Source organism: Salvelinus sp. IW2-2015, linkage group LG6.1 (genome assembly GCF_002910315.2).
Source record: "Salvelinus sp. IW2-2015 linkage group LG6.1, ASM291031v2, whole genome shotgun sequence".
NCBI lineage: Eukaryota > Metazoa > Chordata > Actinopteri > Salmoniformes > Salmonidae > Salvelinus > Salvelinus sp. IW2-2015.
In genome coordinates this window covers 187,441-214,332 of record NC_036845.1, presented here as the reverse complement: position 1 = coordinate 214,332, position 26,892 = coordinate 187,441, and the positions used below count along the sequence as shown (strand labels likewise).

At 45.5% G+C, this 26,892-nt stretch overlaps 2 protein-coding genes and 1 long non-coding RNA gene across 3 annotated transcripts; all 3 read left to right on the top strand.

Moving 5' to 3' along the window:
• The first annotated feature begins 3,999 nt into the window (after positions 1–3,999).
• msmp2 (microseminoprotein, prostate associated 2) lies at positions 4,000–4,566 on the top strand. The gene is made up of 3 exons (XM_070443819.1): positions 4,000–4,087; positions 4,183–4,291; positions 4,416–4,566. Exons 1-3 carry the CDS (start codon positions 4,000–4,002, stop codon positions 4,552–4,554), a joined length of 336 nt encoding a protein of 111 aa, XP_070299920.1. The 3' UTR covers positions 4,555–4,566.
• A 3,463-nt stretch (positions 4,567–8,029) lies between these two features.
• On the top strand, positions 8,030–26,541 carry nbn (nibrin). Its single transcript, XM_070443775.1, is given in 19 exon segments — positions 8,030–8,221; positions 8,667–8,788; positions 9,195–9,322; positions 9,408–9,567; positions 9,657–9,760; positions 9,983–10,100; positions 20,961–21,151; positions 21,398–21,498; positions 21,627–21,765; positions 21,854–22,062; positions 22,191–22,368; positions 22,470–23,100; positions 23,377–23,474; positions 24,016–24,039; positions 24,131–24,279; positions 24,282–24,355; positions 24,457–24,570; positions 24,828–24,877; positions 26,160–26,541. Coding segments are annotated over 19 exon segments (2,652 nt in total). The 5' UTR covers positions 8,030–8,190; the 3' UTR covers positions 26,191–26,541.
• Positions 15,102–20,802, top strand: LOC139027859 (uncharacterized). Its single transcript, XR_011479995.1, has 3 exons — positions 15,102–18,770; positions 18,821–18,996; positions 19,150–20,802. It is a non-coding gene; the product is annotated as an uncharacterized lncRNA (long non-coding RNA).
• Positions 26,542–26,892: the final 351 nt, after the last annotated feature.

Sequence of the window (26,892 nt, the reverse complement as noted above, 5' to 3'; positions counted from 1 at the left end):
GTACATGCTTCTGAGAGCATTAGGAAAAATGTATTGCACATCACAATGATGTCAATTTGACTGATGTGGGTAGTAGTGTATACTGGGTGGGTGGGTTTTCTGATGTCAGACAATATGAATATCTATCAGATGCTGCTTACCCAGGATAGGACAGAAAATATCAATATGGTTTCACAGCAGCTCCATAGATCTCTATATCTCCTGTATGTATCACACACGGTGTGTGTGTGTGTGTGTGTTGTTTTGTGAGTGTTATCAGGACACCCAAGGCGGTGAATGCAAACAATTTCAAGAAGAAAGAACATTAATGTGTATAAACAACAGATTACAAGATAAACTCTGACACACACACACAAAACTTTGAAATAGTGTGGATAACATTGCCTATATCTACATAATTAGATGGCTGCATGTTTCTAAGATACTTCATGACATTCATTATAAAGGTCAGTGAAACACAGTGATGCCATATTCACAAACACATTTTAAAGCTAGAATCCTTAGTTGCTACATCCATTGTAGGACTTAATGATATACATTAATAGCCATTGATTCTTGAAGAATATAACTTCTAAATGCCTCATGGGCTTAGTTCAACTGTCATACACCATCTTAACCCAAATATAGGCTTGTTATACTCCAATGTTTGTAAACAAAGTAAATGTAAAACACTGTACAGCCTCAAAACATGGTTAAAACAATACTATTGATATCATGGATGGTCAGTCCTTGCATACATAGCTCTTGCTTTAAATGTGAAAGTGGTTTCATTTCTCCAGGCCCATCCCTCAGCTTTTTACCGAAACACAGGCGGGGTCAGCCACTTTGTTATTATTTCAATTAAGGATTCCAGCTTTAATGACTCATCATAAGTGATAGAACCTCTTGTTATACATAATGACTGATATGCATGAATGTATTATTGTAATTGCATCATAAAGCAATTGTTGGACAATGCAGCCATTAAAAGACTTCCTCGTAATCTAAAGTAAAGTGCATCTGCTAAAGAAATATGTTCAGGCACGCAATGGGTAAAGTTCAAGTCGGAGGTCTAGATACACCTTAGACAAATACATTTAAACTCAGTTTTTCACAATTACTGACATTTAATCCCAGTAAAAATTCACTGTCTTAGGTCAGTTAGGATCACCACTTTATTTTAAGAATGTGAAATGTCAGAATAATAGTAAAGAGAATGATTTCTTTCAGCTTTTATTTCTTTCATCACATTCCCAGCGGGTCAGAAGTTTACATACTCTCAATTAGTATTTGGTAGCATTGCCTTTAAATTGTTGAACTTGGGTCAAACGTTTCAGGTAGCCTTCCACAAGCTTCCCACAATAGGTTGGGTGAATTTTGGCCCATTCCTCCTGACAGAGCTGGTGTAACTGAGCCAGGTTTGTAGGCCTCCTTGCTCGCACACACTTTTTCAGTTCTGCCCACAAATGTTCTATAGGATTGAGGTCAGGGCTTTGTGATGGCCACTCCAATACCTTGACTTTGTTGTCCTTAAGCCATTTTGCCACAACTTTGGAAGTATGCTTGGGGTCATTGTCCATTTGGAAGACCCATCTGTGACCAAGCTTTAACTTCCTGACTGATGTCTTGAGATGTTGCCTCAATATATCCACATAATTTTCCTTGCTCATGATGCCATCTATTTTGTGAAGTGCACCAGTCCGTCCTGCAGCAAAGCACCCCCACAACATGAGGCTGCCACCCACGTGCTTCACGGTTGGGATGGTATTTTTCAGCTTGCAAGCCTCCCCCTTTTTCCTCCAAACATAACGATGGTCATTATGGCCAAACAGTTCTATTTTTGTTTCATCAGACCAGAGGACATTTCTCCAAAAAGTACGATCTTTGTCCCCATGTGCAGTTGCAAACCATAGTCTGGCTTTTTTATGGCAGTTTTTGAGCAGTCCAGCACTTCCTTGCTGAGCGGCCTTTCAGGTTATGCCGATATAGGACTTGTTTAACTGTGGATACAGATACTTTTGTACCTGTTTCCTCCAGCATCTTCACAAGGTCCTTTGCTGTTGTTCTGGGATAGATTTGCACTTTTCGCACCAAGGTACGTTCATCTCTAGGAGACAGAATGCGTCTCCTTCCTGAGCGGTATGATGGCTGCGTGCTCCCATGGTGTTTATACTTGCGTACTATTGTTTGTACAGATGAACGTGGTACCTTCAGGCGTTTGGAAATTGCTCCCAAGAATGAATCAGTCTTGTGGAGGTCCACATTTTTTTTCTGAGGTCTTGGCTGATTTCTTTTGATTTTCCCATGATGTCAAGCAAAGAGGCATTGAGTTTGAAGGTAGGCCTTGAAATACATCCACAGGTACACCTCCAATTGACTCAAACGATGTCAATTAGCCTATCAGAAGCTTCTAAAGCCATGGCATAATTTTCTGGAATGTTCCAAGCTGTTTAAAGGCACAGTCGACTTGCCAAAACTAGTTTGTTCACAATAAATTTGTGGAGTGGTTGAAAAACGAGTTTTAATGACTCCAACCCAAGTGTATGGAAACTTCAACTGTATATAGCAGAGGAGGCTGGTGGAAGGAGCTATAGGAGTACGTCTGGTATACTGAGTGGTCATTTTATGTGGTCTTACAACATGGTCCCTCAAATATTGCAGACACCTTCTCTTAATGACTTTCCCTCCCTCATAAACACACAAGGGTGCACACACACACACATACAAACGCAAACCAAAAACACCAACATGCACAGAAACCAAACACTCATCTGCTGTCCCATGATGGCATAGGTTAATGGTTACTAAACAGCTACATTGATAGAGATCACCAGTGGTTTAACTCTCTGAAGCCACATGATCACTCAGCTGGTTTAACTCTCTGAGGCCACATGATCACCAGTGGTTTAACTCTCTGAAGCCACATGTTCAGCAGTTGTTTAACTCTCTGAAGCCACATGATCAGCAGTGGTTAACTCTCTGAAGCCACATGATCAGCAGTGGTTTAACTCTATGAAGCCACATGATCAGCAGTGGTTTAACTCTCTGAAGCCACATGATCACCAGTGGTTTTAACTCTCTGAAGCCACATGATCCAGTGGTTTAACTCTCTGAAGCCACATGATCAGCAGTTGTTTAACTCTCTGAAGCCACATGATCAGCAGTGGTTAACTCTCTGAAGCCACATGATCAGCAGTGGTTTAACTCTCTGAAGCCACATGATCACAAGTGGTTTAACTCTCTGAAACCAATGTTACAGTCAGTTTGGGGGATCCATAAAAATGGTCTTATAACTGCTTCCTGGGGCAACTGTTATCTGAGTGAGTCCACACTGTTTGCACAGGGACAATCACTGCAGGGAAACAAGAGGAGATGACGAAGGCAAGTCATAACGGCGTGTGTGTGTGTGTGTGTGTCCAAGGCATAGAAGGATAACCATAAAGAGAGAGAGAGATGGACCTATAGAGTTAGGAGAGGGGGACAGAGCTGATGAGATGGAGGTGCTGTATAAATATCTGAGTCTGAACAGACCACACCACAGTCCAAGACTGACACCAAGGGAGACAGGCTGAGGGAGAGGAGGGATAAGGAATACTGGACAGAGAGACAGAAGACATCAGGAGCTGAAGACTTTGTCCAAGAAGAGAAACCGAAGATAGAGGGGGAGAAAGAGGAGGACGTGCGAGAGTTTCACAACAAATAAACAGAGGGATCTTTGAGTGGTAAATGAGATGGAAAAAGAGAATTAAAGATGGTGAGTGTGGAAAAGAGAGAAAGAGACAGATTAAGGGAGAGTGATAGATGAACAGAGAGAGGGAGCATTTGTATAAAATTGAATGAACTGATTTCCTTTCTATAGCCTTAACTCTAAGAGTGTACAGTATACCTTTCTTTCATCATAATTGACCATGTTGGTTCTATGCACCACACTAAACCCTATGGACTGACCATTGTCTGGCTGTTAAGTTGGTTCCTCATCCACAGACAATGATGACAGACCCAGTGAGGATGATGAGGATGATGCTGCTGGCTCTAGTCTTCATCCTGAGTGTCACTATGCCCTGTTTATCTGTCTACAACAGTGGGGAGTGCTACTTCAATACCAAAGGTGCGTGTATGTGTGTACAGTATGTGGTATGTGTGTACAGTATGTGTGTGCGTGTGAGTGTATTAACCATGTGTGTGTGTGTATGTGTCTTATAGGAAGCTGTGAGTACATGGGCCAAGTGTATGGAATAGGTGAGAGTTGGATGACCAAGGACTGTTACCAGTGTGTCTGTATGGATCCATTTGGAGTGGGCTGCTGTGATCAGTAAGTGTGACCATCACACTGTAGCCTTTTACATCACAATACACACCCTGGCATTGACACTGTTTGATTGTATTGACGGTTGATAGAACAAAGTGTGTTATTAATGTCTTTACCTTCCTCACAGTGGATCTCAACCCGTGCACTACCCTGACTGGTGTGATGTGATCCGCAAGCCAGACTCCTGCAACCTCATCGCTGTGATGAAAGCCAATCACAAGCTGCCTTGTCTGTGGGGACGGGGTCGTCTGAGGCCAGGAGCGTGACAGCCATGGAAATCTGACAGTGGCCCTTTATTTGGATCGGTCCATAATTTGCCACTCATAAATGGGAAGATGAGAAATGATTTAAACACTGATTGACTGATAGTGTTTCTCACTGTTTCTTATGAACAAATGCAGATAGACTGTTATTAACACAGGCAGTGCTTGACTTGGACTGAAATAGGTTCCTGTAATCATTTTGGGTGCTGGTACTGTTTATATTTAGGTGCAGGAGCTCCACAATACATTTGAGATAATATTCTATAAGAGGAACAGGAGCCCAAGCAGTAGAACATTTGAGATGCTGGTACTCAGCTCCAGTGAGCTCCTGCCCAAGTCAAGGCCTGAACACAGCAAAGAATAAGAATTACTGTAATACAAGCCACAGTAGCTAATGGCACAGTGACACCAAAAGATTGAGGGAGGGGTTATAAAGTCAGACTCAGTGTATTATTGAATTGCCTTTATACATGTATGTTACATTAGACATGTTTAATCCACAAGACGTTAGTAGCTAGGTCCTACATGTACCTGATGTTTAAATAAACAGATACGTTTCAAATGCCTTCTGTTCTTCTGTGCGTGTAGAGTGGTGCTTGAGCAAAATCACTGGGGAAGCCAAGTCAGAAAAAAAGCCATATTACAACCTTTGTTTGCTCTGTAACCTGTTAGTTCACCTGCCTTGCCACCGTGATATATAGGCCTAAAGGCAGAGACAGTAAGAAGACACAGTGATAGAATAAATTCAACCACACCTTTGTTTCATCAAAAAATCAGTGTCACACCCTGATCTGTTTCACCTGTCCTTGTGATTGTCTCCACACCCCTCCAAGGTGTCGCCCATCTTCCCCATTATCCCCTATGTATTTACACCTGTGTTCTCTGTTTGTCTGTTGCCAGTTCGTCTTGTTTGTCAAGTCAACCAGTGTTTTGTCTCAGCTCCTGCTTTTCCCAGTCTCGCTTTTTCTTGCCCTCCTGGTTTTGACCCTTGACTGTCCTGACTCTGAGCCCACCTGCCTGACCACTCTGCCCGCCCCTGAGCCTGCCTGCAGTCTGCAATCTGCATTACCTGAAACATTATACAGAGAGCAACCTCTGTCCGGTGAAGTCCACAAAGCATATTGCATGGAACAAACAGTTACATGACCTACAGCATGGTCAAGCAAGTTAAAGTTTCTGACATTTTCGGAGTACTAAACAACTATTGGAAAGTTATCCCAAATCGCAAAGAAAACAGTAGCTGCCTCCCCTATTCCGGCAACATTTCAACTTCACAATTTCAACATCATCAAATCACCTCTGCTTAGTCTAATACAGTGATAACTTAAAGATACCAAAAACAATTTAGTTCAATCAACATAAGCTAAATATGATGTGGCTGTCCATGGTTCTGATTTCTGTCTCTGTGTGTGTGTATTCATGCAAGTAGAAAAAACAGAATACCGCAATCCTCTCTTCATGTCGATGAAACGGTCTATGATTCTGTCATACAGTACACGCCTTTATTTTTTTGTTGTTCTAGGCTACCTGGCTAAAATGCATGCTCGCTAGCCTAAATTCCTTTCATGAGCAATGTTAGCTAGTTAACATTAGCCTTCTACTTCTAGCTAGCTACATATCGAACTTCCATGCTTTCAGGCCAAGGGCACAATGTATGAATTTATGGCTGGATCAGAATCACCTTCGTAATCATTTGCCAGTACGGAGAATTAAGTAAAATCACAAGTCCAAATCCCTATCTCCATCCATGGCGAATTTAGAAAAGGGACAATTTTAGCTAGCTAGTCACCGGAGGACAACAACACAATGAGATGCAATAATTCAAGTTGTTTCTGTCAATAGCCGTGTCTACACTTAACAGTTCATGCAGCTTTTGTATTCTGATAATGGAGTTCTGATCATGCAATTCCGAACAAGTCATGCCTCTTCATTTACATATAAATGTGCCCACCATGTTCACATTGTGTCCGTTGTGTCCGTTACTATATTCAAATGCCAGTATGTATTCTACAAATGGTGGAATAGGCTAAATATGATAAAAAGGGTGTGTTCGTCAATTCATTCTGGAGTGCCAGAGTGCGCTCTGGGCTTCATAAATTCAAAGTATTGGAATTTGTCAAATGAGCCATTTATAATTTCAGAGTGTGAGCGTTCAGAGCACACACTGGACGATCTGGCTGAGGAGTATGGTTGATCTGAGCATTCTGACCTCACAACAGCAGTCAAGCACCCAAGCTAACTGGCTAAAGTTGGCTAGCTACTTCCACACACAAATGATAGACACCTCACTCTGACCATTTTGCTCACCCTAGTAGAAGTGGTTAGGTTGTTTTTTAATGTTGTCTAGAGCGTTGGTGACTAACTGTGTTGCTGGCAACAATTGAGTTTTAAAAAATTGCCTACGTTTACTGACACCGGTCATATTCAACAGGTGTTGTGGATTGGTAAATTCATCAATTATTCTGCGCTCTGGCACACTCAGATGAGAGTGCACTGAAATCGGAGTAGATAGCCAGAGTGAATTTACGAACGCACCCTAACACAACAACAACTGATGGCAGTAGCTAACTATTGTAGCTAAGTAGCCAGCTAACCTCTGTAGCTAGCCAGCAAGATAGCAAGCAACGCTAAAGGGATTGCAAACGAGTTAGCATAACTCTAGCCCCCTAAAAATAGTTTTTCTTCATATTAACTAGCTGGCTAGCATTTGAGGCCAGCAAACACGTTCCCCGTACACTAGGAATGCATTTCCTCCAACGTTATAATGAAAAGGTGCCTCTGTCCCAAAACACAAGTTTTCTTGAGACTTGTGGGAGGAGTGCTGAGTGCTGAAGTCCCCCACTGTACGTGCTTTCAGTAGCCTGATTTCATCAAGACTGATGGGAAATCCGCACAATACGAGCTTCGTAGTCTGATAGCAAAAGTCACATGTAKGTGTCAAGTGTAGACAAGACCAATTAGGTATTGCTCTCCATGTGATGTGATTAGAGTGAAGCCAAATCCAAACTGGCTTCCCTTGACACCATTCACAGTTGAGCTTGCTCAGTTAGCTCAACATGGGCTATTATTGTACACTTTTTTTTTTTTATCAAGGGAGGCCATACAGGRGACAATGATGTCATACTATTTTTGATTAGACAACATTAGTTAGATGGCCTACACATACAGAGACAGGGGGGCGGATGCACTCGCTCGGATGCATTCTCCGGTGTGATAGAAAGATAAATAATTGTGTTTTTTTCTTTACATTTTTGGGGGAAGCCTGGCTTCCCTTGGCATCCATGAATACACCTCACTGATATTGTCACTACATAAAGCACATTTGAAGCACAGTCAGACATTGGCCTTTCTGTTTTGTGCACATATTCTCACGAACCATTGGCAGGCATCACTGTATAGGGGACTACATATTACAAAATTATACTGGATTCAGTTGATAAGTAGCGGCATCATGTCAATGCCCACAGTTGGGACTCTTATTTTGAAAGGAAGTTGATGTGGACTTTCGCGCTGACTGTACGCAACTCGGACTCGCATTAGATATTTTACTATTTGTAGATGWATACCTAGCTAGCTAGTTATRGACAGAGAAGAGCACATGTTCGGTGGTTCGTTCTATAGCTCGTAGTGTATTATAACATGTGGACACTGAACCCTTTAGAATCCGGAGGTAACTTCTGTTTTGCCCAGCTCTAGTTAGCTACAGTAACGTTAGCTATCTTAGCCATAGCGGATGACCAACCCACCAGCTGACAACATTAGCAACTAGCTACATTTGACTGCTCGTTCTAGATGTTAGCTAGCTATGTTTCTCAGTGTATTTTGGAGTATCAGAATACGCGCTTAGAAGATGAGAATCAAACCTGTTACAGTAACGATTACAAATTGTTTGGATAGCTAGCCATCTAACTAGCTAGCTAGTATTATTCCTATGACACAATTCATCCAAGTTACACCTGGCTAGCAAGCTAACGTGCAGTCCTACACTGTTGCAGTTGGTAATCTTCTATCTAACGCATAACATATGATGATTAAGCCCTTAATCATCCTCCAGTTGTTTTGAATAAGAACATTACTTTTCTCATTATTCAATCTTATGACATATCKTGTCCCAGGTGTCACCCACTACCTCCTGCCAGATAAGGAGTATGTGGTGGGGCGTAAGAACTGTGAGGTCATCCTGCCCAATGACCAGTCCATCAGCCGGGCTCATGCTCACCTCACTGCTACAGATCAGGTGAGAGAGACGGGTATATTCTTTATTAGTAATAACTGTATTTTTACTCACACACACAAACCCTACACACCCGCTTAACCAGAGCACTACCCTACAACTCCTAAATACTTAACTGAAAAATATATAGGCTGAATGTGAGCAGGCCTACATTCTGTCCCTAGTCCATCAAATGCTGTCATGTCTCCCTTGCAGTAGAAGGTGTTCTCGCACTGTTCACCATCCTAACTAGCCAGCATGAATCTTGTCTTGTAGACAGAGCTGGGTTTTTTGCCTAATGTTGTGCATGTGTTACATAAGGAGACACTTGTTTTTAGGGATATCAAAATCCACGTCTTGTATTGTTTGGTTAAGAGAGTTTTTCATAAAGTAGATGTAACCAACAGACTGTTGTTGTGTTGTGTGCCAGGCCCTGACCCTGAAGGACAGTTCTAAGTATGGCACGTTTGTTAACGAGGAGCGTCTGTCAGGAGAKACCCCTCGCAGCCTGACGGCAGGGGACAGAGTGACATTTGGGGTCTTTCACAGCAAATTCAGGTGTGCATCCACATTTACGCAATGATAATACTTTTGATGGAAACAAATTAGAAATCTATATTTTGAAATGTCTCTCTCTCTCCAGTGTGCAGCAGGTAACTGCGGTGGTGTGCTCGTCCTGTGTTGATAATGAAGGGAAGGTCTCACTGTCTCAGACCCTGCAGCTTCTGGGTGGCCGGCTGACCAACACCTGGAAACAGGACTGCACTCACCTGGTCATGCCCACTGTTAAAGTCACCATCAAGGTCAGCACATGACCACAAACTCTGTGTGTGTGTGTGTGTGTGTGTGTTAATTCATCTGTACATACAGAATGTGCTCTCTCCCCATGCAGACTATCTGTGCTTTGTTGTGCTGTCGGCCCATAGTCAAGCAGGAGTTTTTCACTGAGCTCACCAAAGCCCTGCAACAGAAACAACCACCTCCAAAAGCTGAGAGGTACTAAGAGACACCACACACAAGGCTGCTGCTCACCTCCACAAACCACACAATAATAGCTGCCACTTCATCTAGGCCTCATTTTATATACCTACAGTGCATTTCCACATTTTGTTATGTTACAGACTTATTCTGAAATTGATGAAATTGTTTTTTTTAAATTGCCCAAATCGCTCACCATCCCTTCAACGTTATTGAAGGACTGTTTGTGGGTGTTAATAGTTTCTTCCCAGAGATAGACGAGCCCAGTCTGAATAAGGATGAGGTGGACCTGACCGAGAGGCCAGAACGTAAAGAACTTTTCACTGGCAAGACCTTCCTCTTCCTCAATGCCAAACAGGTACTGGCCTGCCTCTCTCGCTCACACACCAAACAGGTACTGGCCTGCCTCTCTCGCTCACACACCAAACAGGTACTGGCCTGCCTCTCTCGCTCACCACTGCAAACAGGTACTGGGTCTGCTCTCTCTCCTCACACACAACAGGTACTGGCCTGCCTCTCTGCTCACACCTGCAAACAGGTACTGGCCTGCCTCTCTCGCTCACACTGCACAACAGGTACTGGCTGCCTGCTCGCTCACACACCAAACAGGTACTGCCTGCTCTCTCGCTCACACACCAACAGGTACTGGCCTGCTCTCTCGCTCACACTGCAAACAGGTACTGGCCTGCCTCTCCTCGCTCACCTGCAAACAGGTACTGGCCTGCCTCTCTCTCGCTCACACTGCAAACAGGTACTGGCCTGCCTCTCTCGCTCACACCCAAACAGGTACTGGCCTGCCTCTCTCGCTCACACTGCAAAAGGTACTGGCCTGCCTCTCTCGCTCACACTGCAAACAGGTACTGGCCTGCCTCTTCGCTCACACTGCAAACAGGTACTGGCCTGCCCTCTCCCAACACTGCAAACAGGTACTGGCCTGCCTCTCTCGCTCACACATGCAAACAGGTACTGGCCTGCCTCTCTCGCTCACACCAAACAGGTACTGGCCTGCCTCTCTCGCTCACACCCAAACGGGTACTGGCCTGCCTCTCTCGCTCACACTGCAAACAGGTACTGGCCTGCCTCTCTCGCTCACACTGCAAACAAATCAACATTTCAAAGTTCACATTCATTCACATGCGCTGAATACAACAGTGTAAGCCTTACCATGAAATGCTTACTTACAAGCCTTTACCAACCTTACCAACATGCAGTTCAAGAAATAGAGTTAAGAAAATATTTACTCAATAAACTAAGAGAGAGAAATTAGGGGGGAGAAAAAAAGTAGCCAAAGAAATTACATAATAAAGAGTTACCGAATCAACGTGCGGGGATACAGGTTGTCGAGTGAATTTGTAAAGTGACTATGCATAGATAATAAACAGCGAGTAGCAGCAGTGTTAAAATCAAAGGGGTGAGGGTCAATGTAAATAGTTTCAGGTGGCCATTTGATGAATTGTTCAGACGTCTTATGGCTTGGGGGGTAGAAGCTGTTAAGGAGCCTTTTTGTCCTAGACTTGGCGCTCCGGTACCGCATGCCGTGCGGTAGCAGAGAGTGTTGTTGCCTGCATAGCAGATGTGTTGTTCCCTACCCTTACAACCTGGGGGTGGCCTGTCAGGAAGTCCAGAGATCCGGTTGCAGAAGGTGGTGTTTAGTCCCAGGGTCCTTAACTTAGTGATGAGCTTTGTGGGCACTATGGTGTTGAATGCTGAGCTTTAGTCAATGAACAGCATTCTCACATAGGTGTTCCTTTTGTCCAGGTGTGGAAAGGGCAGTTTGGAGTGCGATTGAGATTACGTCGTCTGTGGATCTGTTATGGTGGTTGCGAATTGGAGTAGGTCTAGGGTTTCTGGCATGATGTTTGTTGTGAGCCATGACCAGCCTTTCAAAGCACTTCATGGCTACCAAACGTGAGTGCTATGGGGCGGTAATCATTTAGGCAGGTTACCTTCACTTTCTTGGGCACAGGTACTATGGTGTTCCGCTTGAAACATGTAGGTATTACAGACTCGGTCAGTGAGAGTTTTGAAAATGTCAGTGAAGTCACTTGCCAGTTGGTCCACGCATGCTTTGAGTACAAGTCCTGGTAATCCGTCTGGCCCCGCGGCTTTTGAATGTTGACCTGTTTAAAGGTCTTTGCTCACATCGGCTACGGAGAGCGTGATCACACAGTCGTCCGGAACAGCTGGTGGTCTCATGCATGCTTCAGTTGTGCTGGCCTCGAAGCAAGCATAAAAGGCATTTAGCTCTGTCTGTTAGGCTCACGTCACTTGGCAGCTCGCGTCTGGGTTTCCCTTTCTAGCATGTAATATTTTTCAAGCACTGCCACATCTGACGAGCATGTGAGCCGGTGTAGTCGAATTCAATCTTGTCCTGTATTGACCCTTTGCCTGTTTGATGGTTGTTCTGAAGGCATAGCGGGATTTCTTATTAGTGTCCCACTCCTTGAACGTGGAAGCTCTAGCATTTAGCTCGGTGCGGATGTTGCCTGTAATCCATGGCTTCTGGTTTTGCAAAATGTACGTACGGTCACTGTGGGGACGATGCGTCAATGTACTTATTGTGAAGCCGATGACTGAGGTGGTATACTCCTCAATGCCATTGAATGAATCCCGGAACATATTCCAGTCTGTGCTTGTTAAAACAGTCCTGTAACGTAGCATCCGCGTCATCTGAACCACTTCCGTATTGAGCGAGTCACTCGTACTTCCTGTTTAGTTTTTGCTTTGTAAGCAGGAATCAGGAGGATAGAATTATTGTTAGATTTGCCAAATGGAGGGCGAGGGAGAGCTTTGTATGCATCTCTGTGTGTGGAGTAAAGGTGGTCTAGAGTTTTCTCCCCCTCTGTTGCACATGTGACATGCTGGTAGAAATTAGGTAAAACAGCATTTAAGTTTGCCTACATTAAAGTCCCCGGCCACTAGGAAGCCGCTTCTGAATGAGCATTTTCTTGTTGCTTATGGCCTTATACAGCTCGTTGAGTGCGGTCTTAGTGCCAGCATCGGTTTGGGGTGGTAAATAGACGGCTACGAATAATATAGATGAGAACTCTCTTGGTAGATAGTGTGGTCTACAGCTTTATCATGAGGTACTCTACTCAGGTGAGAAATACCTTGAGGCTTCTTTAATATTAGACATTGCGCACCAGCAGTTATTGACCAATATATACCACACACCCCCCCCTTGTCTTACCAGACATAGCTGCTCTGTCCTGCCAATGCACTGAGAAGCCAGCCAGCTCTTATTATCTGTGTCGTTGTTCAGCCATGTCTCGTTGAAACATAGGAATATTACAGTTTTTAATGTCCCGTTGGTAGGATAGTCCTAATCGTAGATTGTCCAGTTTGTTTTCCAATGATTTTCAACGTGGCCAATAATACGGAGGTAGTGGTGGTTTACCTCCTCGTCGACAAATTCTTACAAGGCACCCCGCAGCCCTCCCTTTTCCTCCGTCTTTTCTTCACGCTGATGACAGGGATTTGGGCCTTGTCTTGACCAAAGCAGTATATTACATTTACATTTACATTTAAGTCATTTAGCAGACGCTCTTATTCCAGAGCGACTTACAAATTGGTGCATTCACCTTATGACATCCAGTGGAACAGCCCTTTACAATAGTGCATCTAAATCTTTTAAGGGGGGGGGGGGGGTGAGAAGGATTACTTTATCCTATCCTAGGTATTCCTTAAAGAGGTGGGTTTCAGGTGTCCCGGAAGGTGGTGATTGACTCCGCTGTCCTGGCGTCGTGAGGGAGAAGTTTGTTTCCACGCATTGGGGGCCAGAGCAGCGAACAAGTTTTGACTGGGCTGAGCGGGAACTGTACTTCCTCAGTGGTAGGGAGGCGAGCAGGCCAGAGGTGGATGAACGCAGTGCCCTTGTTGGGTGTAGGGCCTGGAGGTACTGAGGTGCCGTCCCCTCACAGCTCCGTAGGCAAGCCCCATGGTCTTGTAGCGGATGCGAGCTTCAACTGGAAGCCAGTGGAGAGAAGCGGAGGAGCGGGGTGACGATGAGAGAAACTTGGGAAGGTTGAACACCAGACGGGCTGCGGCACTCTGGATGAGTTGTAGGGGTTTAATGGCCAGGCAGGGAGCCAGCCAACAGCGAGTTGCAGTAATCCAGACGGGAGAATGACAAGTGCCTGTATTAGGACCTGCGCCAGCTTCCTGTGTGAGGCAGGGTCGTACTCTGCGGATGTTGTAGAGCATGAACCTACAGGAACGGGCCACCGCTTGATGTTAGTTGAGAACGACAGGCTGTTTGTCCAGGATCACGCCAAGGTTCTTAGCGCTCTGGGAGGAGGACACAATGGAGTTGTCAACCGTGATGGCGAGATCATGGAACGGGCAGTCCCTTCCCCGGGAGGAAAAGCAGCTCCGTCTTGCCGAGGTTCAGCTTGAGGTGGTGATCCCGTCATCCACACTGATATGTCTGCCAGACATGCAGAGATGCGATTCGCCACCTGGTCATCAGAAGGGGGAAAGGAGAGATTAGTTGGTGTGTCGTCTGCATAGCAATGATAGGAGAGACCATGTGAGGTTATGACAGAGCAAGTGACTTGGTGTATAGCGAGAATAGGAGAGGGCCTTAGAACAGAGCCTGGGGGACACCCAGTGGGTGAGAGCACGTGGTGAGGAGACAGATTTCTGCCAACGCCACCTGGTAGGAGCGACCTGTCAGGTAGGACGGCAATCCAGCGTGGGCCGGCCGGAGATGCCACTCGGAGAGGGTGGAGAGGAGGATCTGATGGTTCACAGTATCGAAGGCAGCCGTAGGTCTAGAAGGAATGAGAGCAGAGGAGAGAGAGTTAGCTTTAGCAGTGCGGAGCGCCTCCGTGATACAGAGAAGCAGCAGTCTCAGTTGAATGGACTAGTCTTGAACCTGACTGATTTGGATCAAGAAGGTCATTCTGAGAGAGATAGCAGGGAGCTGGCCAAGGACGGCACGTTCAAGAGTTTTGGAGAGAAAGAAAAGAAGGGATACTGGTCTGTAGTTGTTGACATCGGAGGGATCGAGTTAGGTTTTTTCAGAAGGGGTGCAACTCTCGCTCTCTTGAAGACGGAAGGGACGTAGCCAGCGGTCAGGGATGAGTTGATGAGCGAGGGGGGTAAGGGAGAAGGTTCCCGGAAATGGTCTGGAGAAGAGAGGAGGGGATAGGGTCAAGCGGGCAGGTTGTTGGGCGGCCGCCGTCACAAGACGCGAGATTTCATCTGGAGAGAGAGGGGGAAAGAGGTCAGAGCACAGGGTAGGGCAGTGTGAGCAGAACCAGCGGTGTCGTTTGACTTAGCAAACGAGGATCGGATGTCGTCGACCTTCTTTTCAAAAATGGTTGACGAGATCATCTGCAGAGAGGGAGGAGGGGGGGGGGGGGAGGAGGATTCAGGAGGGAGGAGAAGGTGGCAAAGAGCTTCCTAGGGTTAGAGGCAGATGCTTGGAATTTAGAGTGGTAGAAAGTGGCTTTAGCAGCAGAGACAGAAGAGGAAAATGTAGAGAGGAGGGAGTGAAAGGATGCCAGGTCCGCAGGGAGGCGAGTATTCTTAGCGTCAGACTCATTAAAGAAAAAATCTTAATCCAGGTTGAGGTGAGTAATCGCTGTTCTGATGTCCAGAAGCTCTTTTCGGTCATAAGAGATGGTAGCAGCAACATTATGTGCAAAATGAGTTACAAACAATGCAAAAAAGAAATAAAAAATAGCACAGTTGGTTAGGAGCCTGTAAAAAAACAGCTACTGGCCTGTTGTTTTGGCCCCAAACAAACAATGGCAGATGGGAGAAGCAGGTGCTGCTTCTCCTACAGATGCTGTTATTTTATCTAAACCATCAGGTGTACGCCGACCCCAGCTAAGTAACCCATGCAAAGATTTAAAGCGCAATTATGTGTTTTATCTCCAGTATATTGCCATGATTGTCAGTTATGTAGCTTCTCTACTGATAATCTCATTGCGTCCTTGCTGGGATGACTGCTTGAGAATATCGGGAGCGGGATATTCCACGGGAGCGGACAGCACACAGCATACCATAATGTTCTGAATAATAGCCAAATTTACCTCGCTCTCTATTCCCCTGAACCGCTTAGGCGTAACAAACACAAGTCCAACATTTATCGGAAACTGTTAAACTACTTGTTCACTACCCTCCTGCTCTTCGGGGATGTGCAACTCAAACCTGGGCCTAACATCACCGAGCCAGCAATACTCACCGGAGTGGAAAGCAGTGCATGGCCTCGTCCACTGATCGTCGCCGCTGTGGACGTGGGTGAGTGCTATGGTCCCATGGTTTCTCTAGTCTCACCCGGCTCCAAGATGGAATTTGACTCTTCAAACATATCCAAGTCGCAATATGTTATCCCGGACTCTGCTTCTGGTACGCAAGCTGTTTTAATCAGTTCCCCGCATCAGTGCAGGCGGGAGGGATAGTTAATTGCACTACCGAACTGCCCCAATTCAAAACGAAACAAAACAGCCTAAACCCAGCCGTCAGAAAACACATGAAAATTTTACTTTTTTGAATGTGTCAATCACTCTTGAGTCATCTGGGACCCACGAGCTAAGCCCAAGGGACTACTAGAGGGGCACTTGAACATTCGTAGTGTCATTCCAAAAAGTGATCAAATTCAACATCTTTTCACAGACTCCAACATTGACTCCCTCTGCCTTTCAGAGACATGTCTCCATAAAAACTCTCCATATGCTGCTTTGATTGTGACTGGCTACAATGTTTTCAGGAGAGACAGGATTGAAGGAAGAGGGGGTCTGGTGATTTACATTAAAGAACAAATCCGATGTAAACAAATTGAGTGGTCATGTGATAATGAACTAGAATGTATTGGCCTGAATGTTACACGGTCTCCCAAATGTATTTTACCCTTATTGGAATGTATCGACCACCTTCCACTGTTATCAGTTTAATAACATGCTTAGGGAATGTGATTTAAGGGAAAGAGGTCATCTTAATGGGAGATTTTAACATTAATTATGAAGACAAGTCTTGTAGGAAAACCCTCAAACGGATCACTAATACCTTTGACCTTACACAGCTAGTTAAAGGGCCAACCAGGGTGACTTGTTGCTATAAAACACAGATTGATTTGGTGTTCAGTAATAAACCAGAGAGAGTGACTAAATCATTCAATATGGTTACTGGGCTATCTGATCATAATCTGACACTCATAGCCAGAAAGCTTTCAAAGAACAGGTTTAACCTCTCTACTGTTAGAAAGCCGGATCAACTAAGAATTAAATTATTTTGAAAATGAAATTAAGGGAATTAACTGGAATGATCTCTTGTCCTATACAGACGTGGAAGCTGATAGTCAGGTTTTTCTATCCACAATCCAGACTACAATAAATGGTTTCCTAAAGAAAATTTAATCCAAACCTGGCCAAAAGAGCACTCATCCTTGGCTAAATGGAGAAATCTGGAAATTGATGAAAGAATGAGATTATGCTCTAAAAACAGCCCTAAAGTCCAAATTAGAACATGACAGACTTAGGTTTACCATGTTGAGAAATAAGGTGATGAAAGAAATCAGAGAGGCCAAGGCAAACCTTTTTATTAACATAACTGGTGAAGCAAAGGGAAATTCTAAATTTATCTGGGAGAATCGAAAAAAGTTAACAGGGAATCATGGTGAATAACAATCTAACACAGGATGCAGTCAAAATAGCAATAGCCTTCAATTCCTACTTTATTGACTCTGTCAGGGTACTGACACAGAACTCTCCACTGGTTTCTTGGGCTCAGTGTTAGTGAATGACGCTCAACCTGTCTTCATCATAAGGGAGGTTTCTGAGTCAGAGGTGAAAAAGGTAATTAGCTCACTAAAGAACTCTAAAGCCAAAGATGTGTTTGGGCTGGACTCTACCTTTCTTAAACTACAAAGAGTCACTCATTGGCCTCAATACTAAGTTCACCAACACATCTATTGGTCAGGGGGTGTTTCCAAGGGTATGGAAGTCGGCCATAATAACAGCCATCTTTAAATCGAGTGACCCTGCTGACGTGAGTAACTACAGGCCCATTAGTATACTACCTGTGGTGTCGAAGGTTGTTGAAAGTGTGTAGCAGAATAACTGATTGCCCACCTCAACAACAGCCCCTTCACATTACACTCCATGCAGTTTTGCTTCAGAGCAAAACACTCCACAGAAACGGCCAACTGCTTTCTTCTGGAAAATGTGAAGTCCAAGATGGACAAAGGGAGCGTTGTTGGGGCTATGTTTCTGGACCTAAGGAAGGCTTTTGATACTGTTAACCATGAGGTTCTCATCACAAAATTGTCCAAGTTCAACTTTTTCCCCGATGCCTTGAGATGGATGAAATCATACCTTGAAGGCAGAACTCAGTGTGTCAGTGTGGCATCATTCCAACCTCTCTTTTAAAAAGCAGGTGAAAAAGGTCATTCAAATTCAACCTAGCTTATTTCCGATTTATACGAAATTGTTTGACTACAGAGGTAGCAAAACTGTACTTCAAATCTATGATACTCCCCCACTTAACATACTGCTTGACTAGTTGGGCCCAAGCTTGCTGTACAACATTTAAAACCCATTCAGTATGTCTACAAACAGGATATCAAAGTGTTTGATAGGAAGCCCAATAGCCATCATCACTGTTACATCCTCAGAAAGCATGAGCTCCTGAGTTGGGAAATTCTTGTGCAATAAACCGACGCATGTCTTGTATTCAAGAACCTAAATGGCCTGGCTCCCCCTCCACTCAGTATTTTGTTACACAGAAAACCCAAACATATGGCAGCAGATCCACAAGGTCTGTCATGAGAGGTGACTGTATAGTTCCCTTAAGGAAAAGCACCAATAGTCAATCTGATTTCTCTGTGAGAGCTTCCCATGTCTGGAATACACTGCCATCGGACACACAACTGCACCAACTGATCACACTTTCACAAAAGAAATATAATGAACTCAAACTCAATCCTCTCTCACACTTCAAACAGGTACTGGCCTGTCTCGCTCGCTCGCGCTCTCTCTCTCTCACTCCAAACAGGTACTGGCCTGCCTCTCACTCCAAACAGGTACTGGCCTGTCTCGCTCGCTCGCGCTCTCTCTCTCTCACTCAAAACAGGTACTGGCCCGCCTCTCTCACTCCAAACAGGTACTGGCCTGCCTCTCTCACTCCAAACAGGTATTGGCCTGGCTCTCTCCTCCAAACAGGTATGGCCTGCCTCTCTCACTCCAAACAGGTTACTGGCCTGCTCTCTCACTCCAAACAGGTACTGCGCTGCTTCTCCCTCCAAACAGGTACTGGCCGGCTCTCTCTCACTCCAAACAGGTAACTGGCCGTGCCTCTCTCACTCCAACAGCGTACTGCTGCCTCTGCTCACTCAAACAGGTAGCTGGCCTGGCCTCTCATCATCTAACAGGTACTGGCCCTGCCTCTCTCACTCCAAACAGGTACTGGCCTGCCTCTCTCACTCCAAACAGGTACTGGCCTGCCTCTCTCACTCCAAACAGGTACTGGCCGGCCTCTCTCTCTATGCATAGCCGTTATACAATCCAACGTTACAGAACAGCGTTCACCCCACATGGCTCCCCAATGTGAGAGTCTGAATAAATCAATTAAGGGCTTCCGTTAGTCTTTATGTCCAGTTTATTGCCTCTTCTCATCAGCTGGAGACCAGGTAATGATGTTAGGTGGTTGGTTATTTGTGGTCACTCAGTTATGTATTCAGGTAAATGGTTGTTAAAGTCTGTGATGTGTTTATTTTATCTCTCAATACAGTCTGTCTCTCTTTTTCTGTCTCTTTCTCTCTCCCTTTTTCTGGCTCTTTCTGTCGCTCTCCCGCTCTGTCGCTCTCCCCCTTCCGTTCTCTCTCCCTCCCCCTCCCGCTCTGTCTCTCTCTCTCTCCCTCCCGCTTTGTCTCTCTCCCCCTCCCACTCTCTCTCTCTCTCTCCCTCCCTCTGTCTTTGCGTCTCTCTCTCTATCTCTGTGTGTCTCTCTCTCGCTCTCTGTCTCTTTCTGTGTCTGTCTCTCTCTGTGTCTCTGTCTGTGAATCCAGGTGAAAGCTATGATCCCTTATTGATGTCACCTGTTAAATCCACTTCAATCAGTGTAGATGAAGGGGAGGAGACAGGTTAAAGAAGGATTTTTAAGCCTTGAGATAATTGAGACATGGATTTTGTATGTGTGTCATTCAGAGTGTGCTTGGGCAAGACAAAAGATAAGTGCCTTTGAATGGGGTATGGTAGTCAGTGCCAGGCGCACCYGTTTCAGTGTGTCAAGAACTGCAGCGCTGCTAGGTTTTTCATGCTCAACAGTTTCCTGTGTATCAAGAATGGTCCACCACCCAAAGGACATCTAGCCAACTTGACACAACTGTGGGAAGCACTGGAGTCCACATGGGCCAGCATCCCTGTCGAACGCTTTCGACACCTTGTAGAGTCCATGCCCTGACGAATTGAGGCTGTTCTGAGGGCAAAAGGGGGGTGCAACTCAATATTAGGAAGGTGTTGATCATGTTTGGTATACTTGGTGTATATTATAATAAAATAATGAAGAATAATATAAAATGGTAGTAAATAATACAAATAAATAATAGAAATAACATCAATAAAATCATAAGTCAATAGTAGAAATCAAAAAATATAATGAAATATTAGGGACAATAAAAGTTTAAACATGAAAAAAATAAAAAAAATATTTAACCTTTATTTAACTAGGCAAGTCAGTTAAGAGCAAATTCTTATTTACAATGACGGCCAAACCCGGACGATGCTGGGACAATTGTGCGCCTCCCTATGGGACTCCCAGTCAGGCCGGATGTGATACAGCCTGGATTCGAACCAGGGACTGTAGTGATGCCTCTTGCACTTCTACCTTTATATCTACTACCACCATTATCACTAGTAGAACTTCTACCTCTAATATCTCTACTGGTACCATTATCACTAGTAGCACTTCTACCTCTAATATCCCTACTACCACCATTATCACTAGTAGAACTTCTACCTCTAATATCTCTACTGCTACCATTATCACTAGTAGCACTTCTACCTCTAATATCCCTACTACCACCATTACCACTAGTAGCACTTCTACCTCTATCTCTACCGACTACCTACTATATCTAACTTATAACTGTCATCATCACCATTACATCACAACTAAACTACTATCATTACCGTCACCCCTACTACCCGTACCGCTACTATTTGGAATAATAATCACAATAATAATAATAAATCTCTCACTCACTTCTCTCCAGCAAAAGCGTCTGAGTTTGGCAGTGAGTTGTGGAGGTGGGAGGAGCCAGCTCTTGGAGGAGGGGTCTGTTCCTGTGTCACTCCTGGAATCACCATTGAGCTGTGTGATCGGCATGGCAACGGGAAACTCCCAAGCACTACTGCCCCACTCCACTAAGAAGTGGGCAGACTCTGTGGGGAAGATTCTACAGAGGTACACACATTGCAGTATCATAAAGACCAGAGTGCAGTTTGAGTGTGTTCCATACCTAAAAAAGGGAGATTTGTTTTGGGGGAGGGGAACTACACAAACAATTGAGACATTCCCAAAGCTTTTGAGACTTGAGGCTTTTCCTATGTCAATTCASTGTTATGGTGTTACACTTCTTCTCTGCAGCTCTGAAATGAGACTAACTGGTTGTCAGCACAGTCTATATTTACCATCTCGCACGCTCTCCAGGAAAGGTCTTCGATTCATCACAGAGTCTGAGATCGGATTGGCTGCCATCTATGTCAGCTGTGACAAGTACTGCAATCCCTCCAATCAGATGGCTGACTCAGGTGGGTGGGGCTCTCATACYGTGAATCAWAGTCTCAGTTTATTTTGAGTTCCTGATTTTATAWTGATATGGACTTATATAGTGGAGTCAACACTTGTATCGTTGTTAATGTGTTTTTCCCCTGGTCAGAATCCATGAGAATGAAACCCACCATCCCTGGCGCCACGCTATCCCAGAATGCACCAGTGGACGAGACGGTAATGCCAGCGGCGTCTCAGAATATCACAGCCTATGCTGTAAACACAGAGCCGTCACAGGGCATCAGTGGGTAAGACACACACACACAACCTGAGCTCCAAACTCACAGTTATATTTGAGTGCATCAGGCTGATCTGCGTTGTCTTATCCCCGAGTAGGGTGGATGTGGCTGGGGTGAGCGCAGTTGGAGAGACCCCTGAGAGGGACCAGAGCCGGYCCACCTCTCATCTTAACCGATCCAAACCCTCAGGCCGAGAGCTGGCCGGGACCTGCACAGTGGCAGAGACTATGATGTCATCATTCAGCGCCTCAGACAGCGCTGGTGGTGGCGGCTCGGACAGAAAAAYGGGAGAGCTACAACATCCAGGTAGAATAGTTTCTAATGACTTAGGCAGAGTGGGTGGGTGTCAGAGTTACAGTAGGAAAGTTCTGGCGTGGGCCATATAAACTGAAAACACGGGTCTGCTAAATGACATTGCATTATCATYATATTAGGTGGAGYGAAAGGTGATGCTATCACCAGATTCCTGGCCACAGCCCCTCGGACCAACGGAGGAGTGCAGACGATGTCCCCACAGAAGCGCTCCTCCCAGAAACAACAGGTCTCGCAGAAAGGTTCCCCCCAGAAACAGTCTGCCCTCACTAATTTCTTCCAGCCTGTCGGCAAGAAAAGGCAAGTGCAGCTCTCTGSAGATATCCATACAATTCCACACAGTGGCTTATCAATCTTGAGTTAATGGTGATATATACAGACACCAATGTTTTCTCTCTCAGACCTCGGGAAGGCGAGGAGTCCCCTACTGTCCAATCAGAGGCCAAGCTCTCCAGGAGGGAAGAAGACAAGGAGAAGATGAAGAGGACAGTACCACAGCACTCAGAGACCTCCAACTCCACACACCCCCCCACAGGCAGGTCCCAGGGCCAACACAGCTCAGGTGCACATCTGTTTCCAGGTCAGACTGAGGCTCTGTCAGAGGGGTTCTCCAACCCTGCCCAGCAGGGGCTCCAATCCAGGAAGAGGAAGGAGATGGAGGAGGAGACTAAAGGGGGTGGGGCTTCAGAGATAGAGATGYACGAACTGGAGTCCATCATGTCTGAGGACATGGARGAATCGGATGAGCCTATGTCAGCCAGTCAAGGCCAGCGGTTGAAGCTGACGGAACAGAGTTCAACCAATCAAGGCCAGAGGTCTCAACTGARYGACAAGAGCTCAACCAATAGAAAACAGCTCCTAGAGACAGTGGAACTTACCTCTGCCAATAAGAAACAGCGGGTTTATCCAGTGGAACCAATCGCAGCRAATCATAGGTCAGGCTTGGATMRAGAAGAGCGATCGTCAGCCAGCAGACGACAGCAAGCGGAGCCTGTAGCTGAGGTCAWAGACGAAGAGGTGTCTTTCATTGAGGTGAGAGGAGCTGTCATTGTGTGTTTGTTATCATGTGTTTCTATCAAGGCTGGGATCAATTCCAATTGAAGCCACTCYATTCYGGAAGTGATTTTAATTTAAAATKWAKWAATTGATAGCTTCMACTTCTCAGTTTCATTSAAAATATCTGCKATTTTTAAAATCACTGAATTGTAATTTCAGTTTACTTCCTGAATTGACTGCCTTCCCCAGCCCTGGTTTCTATGAGGTGACTATTATTATGAACTATCCTCTATCTTCTGTCCCCCCCCCAAGTCAAAACCTGTTAATGGTGTGACCCCTGGTCATCTGGAAGAGCCAGAGACTGATGTCAAACAGGAAGCCTCAGTAAGTCCTGTCTGTATCTGTCTGGAGTAGGGGCCAGTGGGGAAGAGTTAGGTCTGGAGTAGGGGCCAGTGGAGAAGAGTTAGGTCTGTCAGTAACTGGTCTGGAGTAGGGGCCAGTGGAGAAAGTTGGTCTGTCAGTAACTGGTCTGGAGTAGGGGCCAGTGGAGAAGAGTTAGGTCTGTCAGTAACTGGTCTGGAGTAGGGGCCAGTGGAGAAGAGTTAGGTCTGTCAGTAACTGGTCTGGAGGTAGGGCCAGTGGAGAAGAGTTAGTCTGTCAGTAACTGGTCGAGTAGGGGCCAGTGGAGAAGAGTTAGGTCTGTCAGTAACTGGTCTGGAGTAGGGCCAGTGGAGAAGAGTTAGGTCTGTCAGTAACTGGTCTCTAGTAGGGGCAGTGGAGAAGAGTTAGGTCTGTCAGTAACTGGTCTGGAGTAGGGGCCAGTGGGGAAGAGTTAGGTCTGTCAGTAACTGGTCTGGAGTAGGGGCCAGTGGGGAAGAGTTAGGTCTGTCAGTAACTGTCTCTAGTAGGGCCAGTGGAGAAGAGTTAGGTCTGTCAGTAACTGGTCTGGAGTAGGGGCCAGTGGAGAAGAGTTAGGTCTGTCAGTAACTGGTCTCTAGTAGGGGCCAGTGGAGAGAAGTTAGGTCTGTCAGTAACTGTCTGGAGTAGGGCCAGTGGGAAGAGTTAGGTCTCTCAGTAACTGGTCTGGAGTAGGGGCCAGTGGGGAAGAGTTAGTTCTGTCAGTAACTTGGTCTGTGTGTTGTGATGTAGGGTTTAGGGGTGAGAATCTCCCCAGCAGACTTATAGGGGTGGAGTTCAAATCCCTCACCGGGCAACACCGGCAAGACCTAAACCACGCCCCATGGAGACGCACGGCAATGTCAACAGGAAGGACTTTAAACGCTTCCGCAAGGTAGACCCCAGAATGCACCTCACCACAACACAGGGTCATGGGACTCTGTTAGCTTAGTGTCTCTGTTTCTGTGTGTGTGTAGTAATGTGTGTGTGTTTCAGGTCCCAGTTCCCGGTGCCCAGGGTTTGCCCAACATCATCGGAGGGTCAGACCTGTTGGCCCACAACCGAGGCAAGAACTCTGAGCTGGAGGAGTGGCTGAGAGACGCAGCAGAGGTACACAGTCCTACTTCAGCTGCTGTTTACTACAATACTTACTGTCTGTTTAGCAACCCCTGAGACACACAAACACTCCTAGAAGAGAAGTACATGGTATTTACCATGAAATGGTAGTAACGGGATGGAGGGGCTGAGGCTGGGTAGAGAGGAGATGGAGGGGGCTGAGGCTGGGTAGAGAGGAGATGGAGGGGCTGAGGCTGGGTAGAGAGGAGATGGAGGTTTGTGGGTCAAAGCCCTGTGTCTGTGTGTTTCAGGATGAGCGTCAGAACAAGAAAGAGGAGACTTTGGGAGATGACCTCTTCAGGTACGAGGACAAGGCTTGTCAGGCTGCAAACACCAAAACAATCAACCCAAACCAATTTGGGTCACATTATTTCAGGTGGAGGACACCACAGTCTACAGTACAATGTAAACCAAGCTGTGGCCCGGGCTATTGGTTGGAAGAGGTTTGGAGCCAGGCTGGGAATGAATGGATAAATGTAGAGTGATGTTGATTATGTTGAACCCTCCAGCCCCCAAGGTAGAAAAAGTCAGCCACTCCGTCTGCAGTCTGCAGTGGAGCAGAAGGGTTGGAGCACCCAGCTTACACAAACATCACATTCCCAGGGGGCATTGCTCCGTGTTCAAGGARGTCACTACCAGACACAAGACAACAGCGCCCTACAGGCTGACGCACACACAGCTGCCTGCCCACACGATGACTGGGACTAGAGGTTGTCTGCTGAGCTCTTCACTACTCCACACTCATTCATTCATCTATTCATTCCCTTAACCCCAATTCAGAAACACAAGACAACATTGACCGCCCAGCAACATAGCCTTGGTTGTAGCTGTAATCCAACCAACATGGCTGATCTCAGGTTTTGATTCCAGCTAAACTATGATTCACATTCAATAGAGCTGTATTCTCCCTCAAGGAGAAATTAGCTGGTCCCCTGCATACGTACAATACACATCAACACCATTTTTGGAATCGCCTGTCAAATAGTCATCTGAAAAGGACCYTTTAGACCAAGACCKACAGAACAGAGAGAAACATTCCTGATGTGAGTGGGTGGATRTTCGTTTGGGACGGTTTGGGCTTGTCACTGACCAATCAGCGCCCAGTGATTCCTGCGTCACACCTGGTTGTCTGGGTTATGCTGGTGATGTATGCACACGCTAGGGCTGCTGCATTTTCCCTGGCTAAGCAMAAAAGGGTGTGTGCGTGCCTGCCTGGAGCGAGACTGCTGTTTGATCATTGAGTCATGATGTCCACTCAGTCATGCATGGCCAGAGGACAGCGCCGGCTACTAAGAAAACAAGTCGTGGTTTTATGTTTTTGGGTCTGGCCCGAACCCATCTCCCAGACTTAGTTTATTGGGAGAATGTTTGGTTTGAGTTCTTCAAACCCGGCCAGAGGTTTACAGCGCTGGCTTAATTTGGGCTATTTTTAATATTTGTCCAAAATGCATCCAGGATTGATCGAGCAGGAATGTTAAAAGCCTGAGTGTTTAGGTGGGATGTCTGGATGGCCATTGCCCTGACTTAACCTGTGTGTGTGTGTGTGTGTGTGTGTGTGTGTGTGTGTGTGTGTGTGTGTGTAGGTACAACCCCAAACCCACCAAGAAAAGATGAGAGCACCTGGCTGCAACATGTGAAGCCCTGCAGACAAATGTTCATCTTAAGACACAGGAAGGGATGTCAACACCCCATGGAATGTTTTGCGCTTCTAGAATTCTCAGTTTGATAGAACTGCCATCTCCGCTCCACTAATAATGTRCATGAATGGATCTTTGAGGTAACTCTTGATCATTGTACTCAAAATGATCAAGAGGGGCCTGTCAATGACAAATATTTAAACTGTTTTTGTCGGTGATAGATGTGGGCAGAAATGTCTAACTTTCTATGTACTGTACACTAATTATATACCTTGATTTAGTCACTGATGGCTAGCAATGTAAACAAATAAATAGGTGTTACGTTTTACGTTTCAAGATTTTTATTTGTTCATAATAAAAAAATCAGTATACAAAACATTAACTCATTTGAGTTGTACAAGAGAGGAGTCCAACTCTACCACGCACAAAGCAGCTTGTCTGTCTGTTGTGAACAGGAGAAGAGCGTGGGATATATGTTGTAAGACAGTAGTAGAAAACCCTGGTTAGACCCCAGGGGTTGGGGAACCTGCTGRTTCCTTTTATTAATCAACCCCTAGTTAACCCTTCTCATCAAGGCACCTACTGTGTAGATTGGACATGTAGGTGTAATTAGCCATAAGCCAATGGTCTATCTGGGGGCAAGGTTGAGTGACTACCACCACCTTACATTTACACCTAT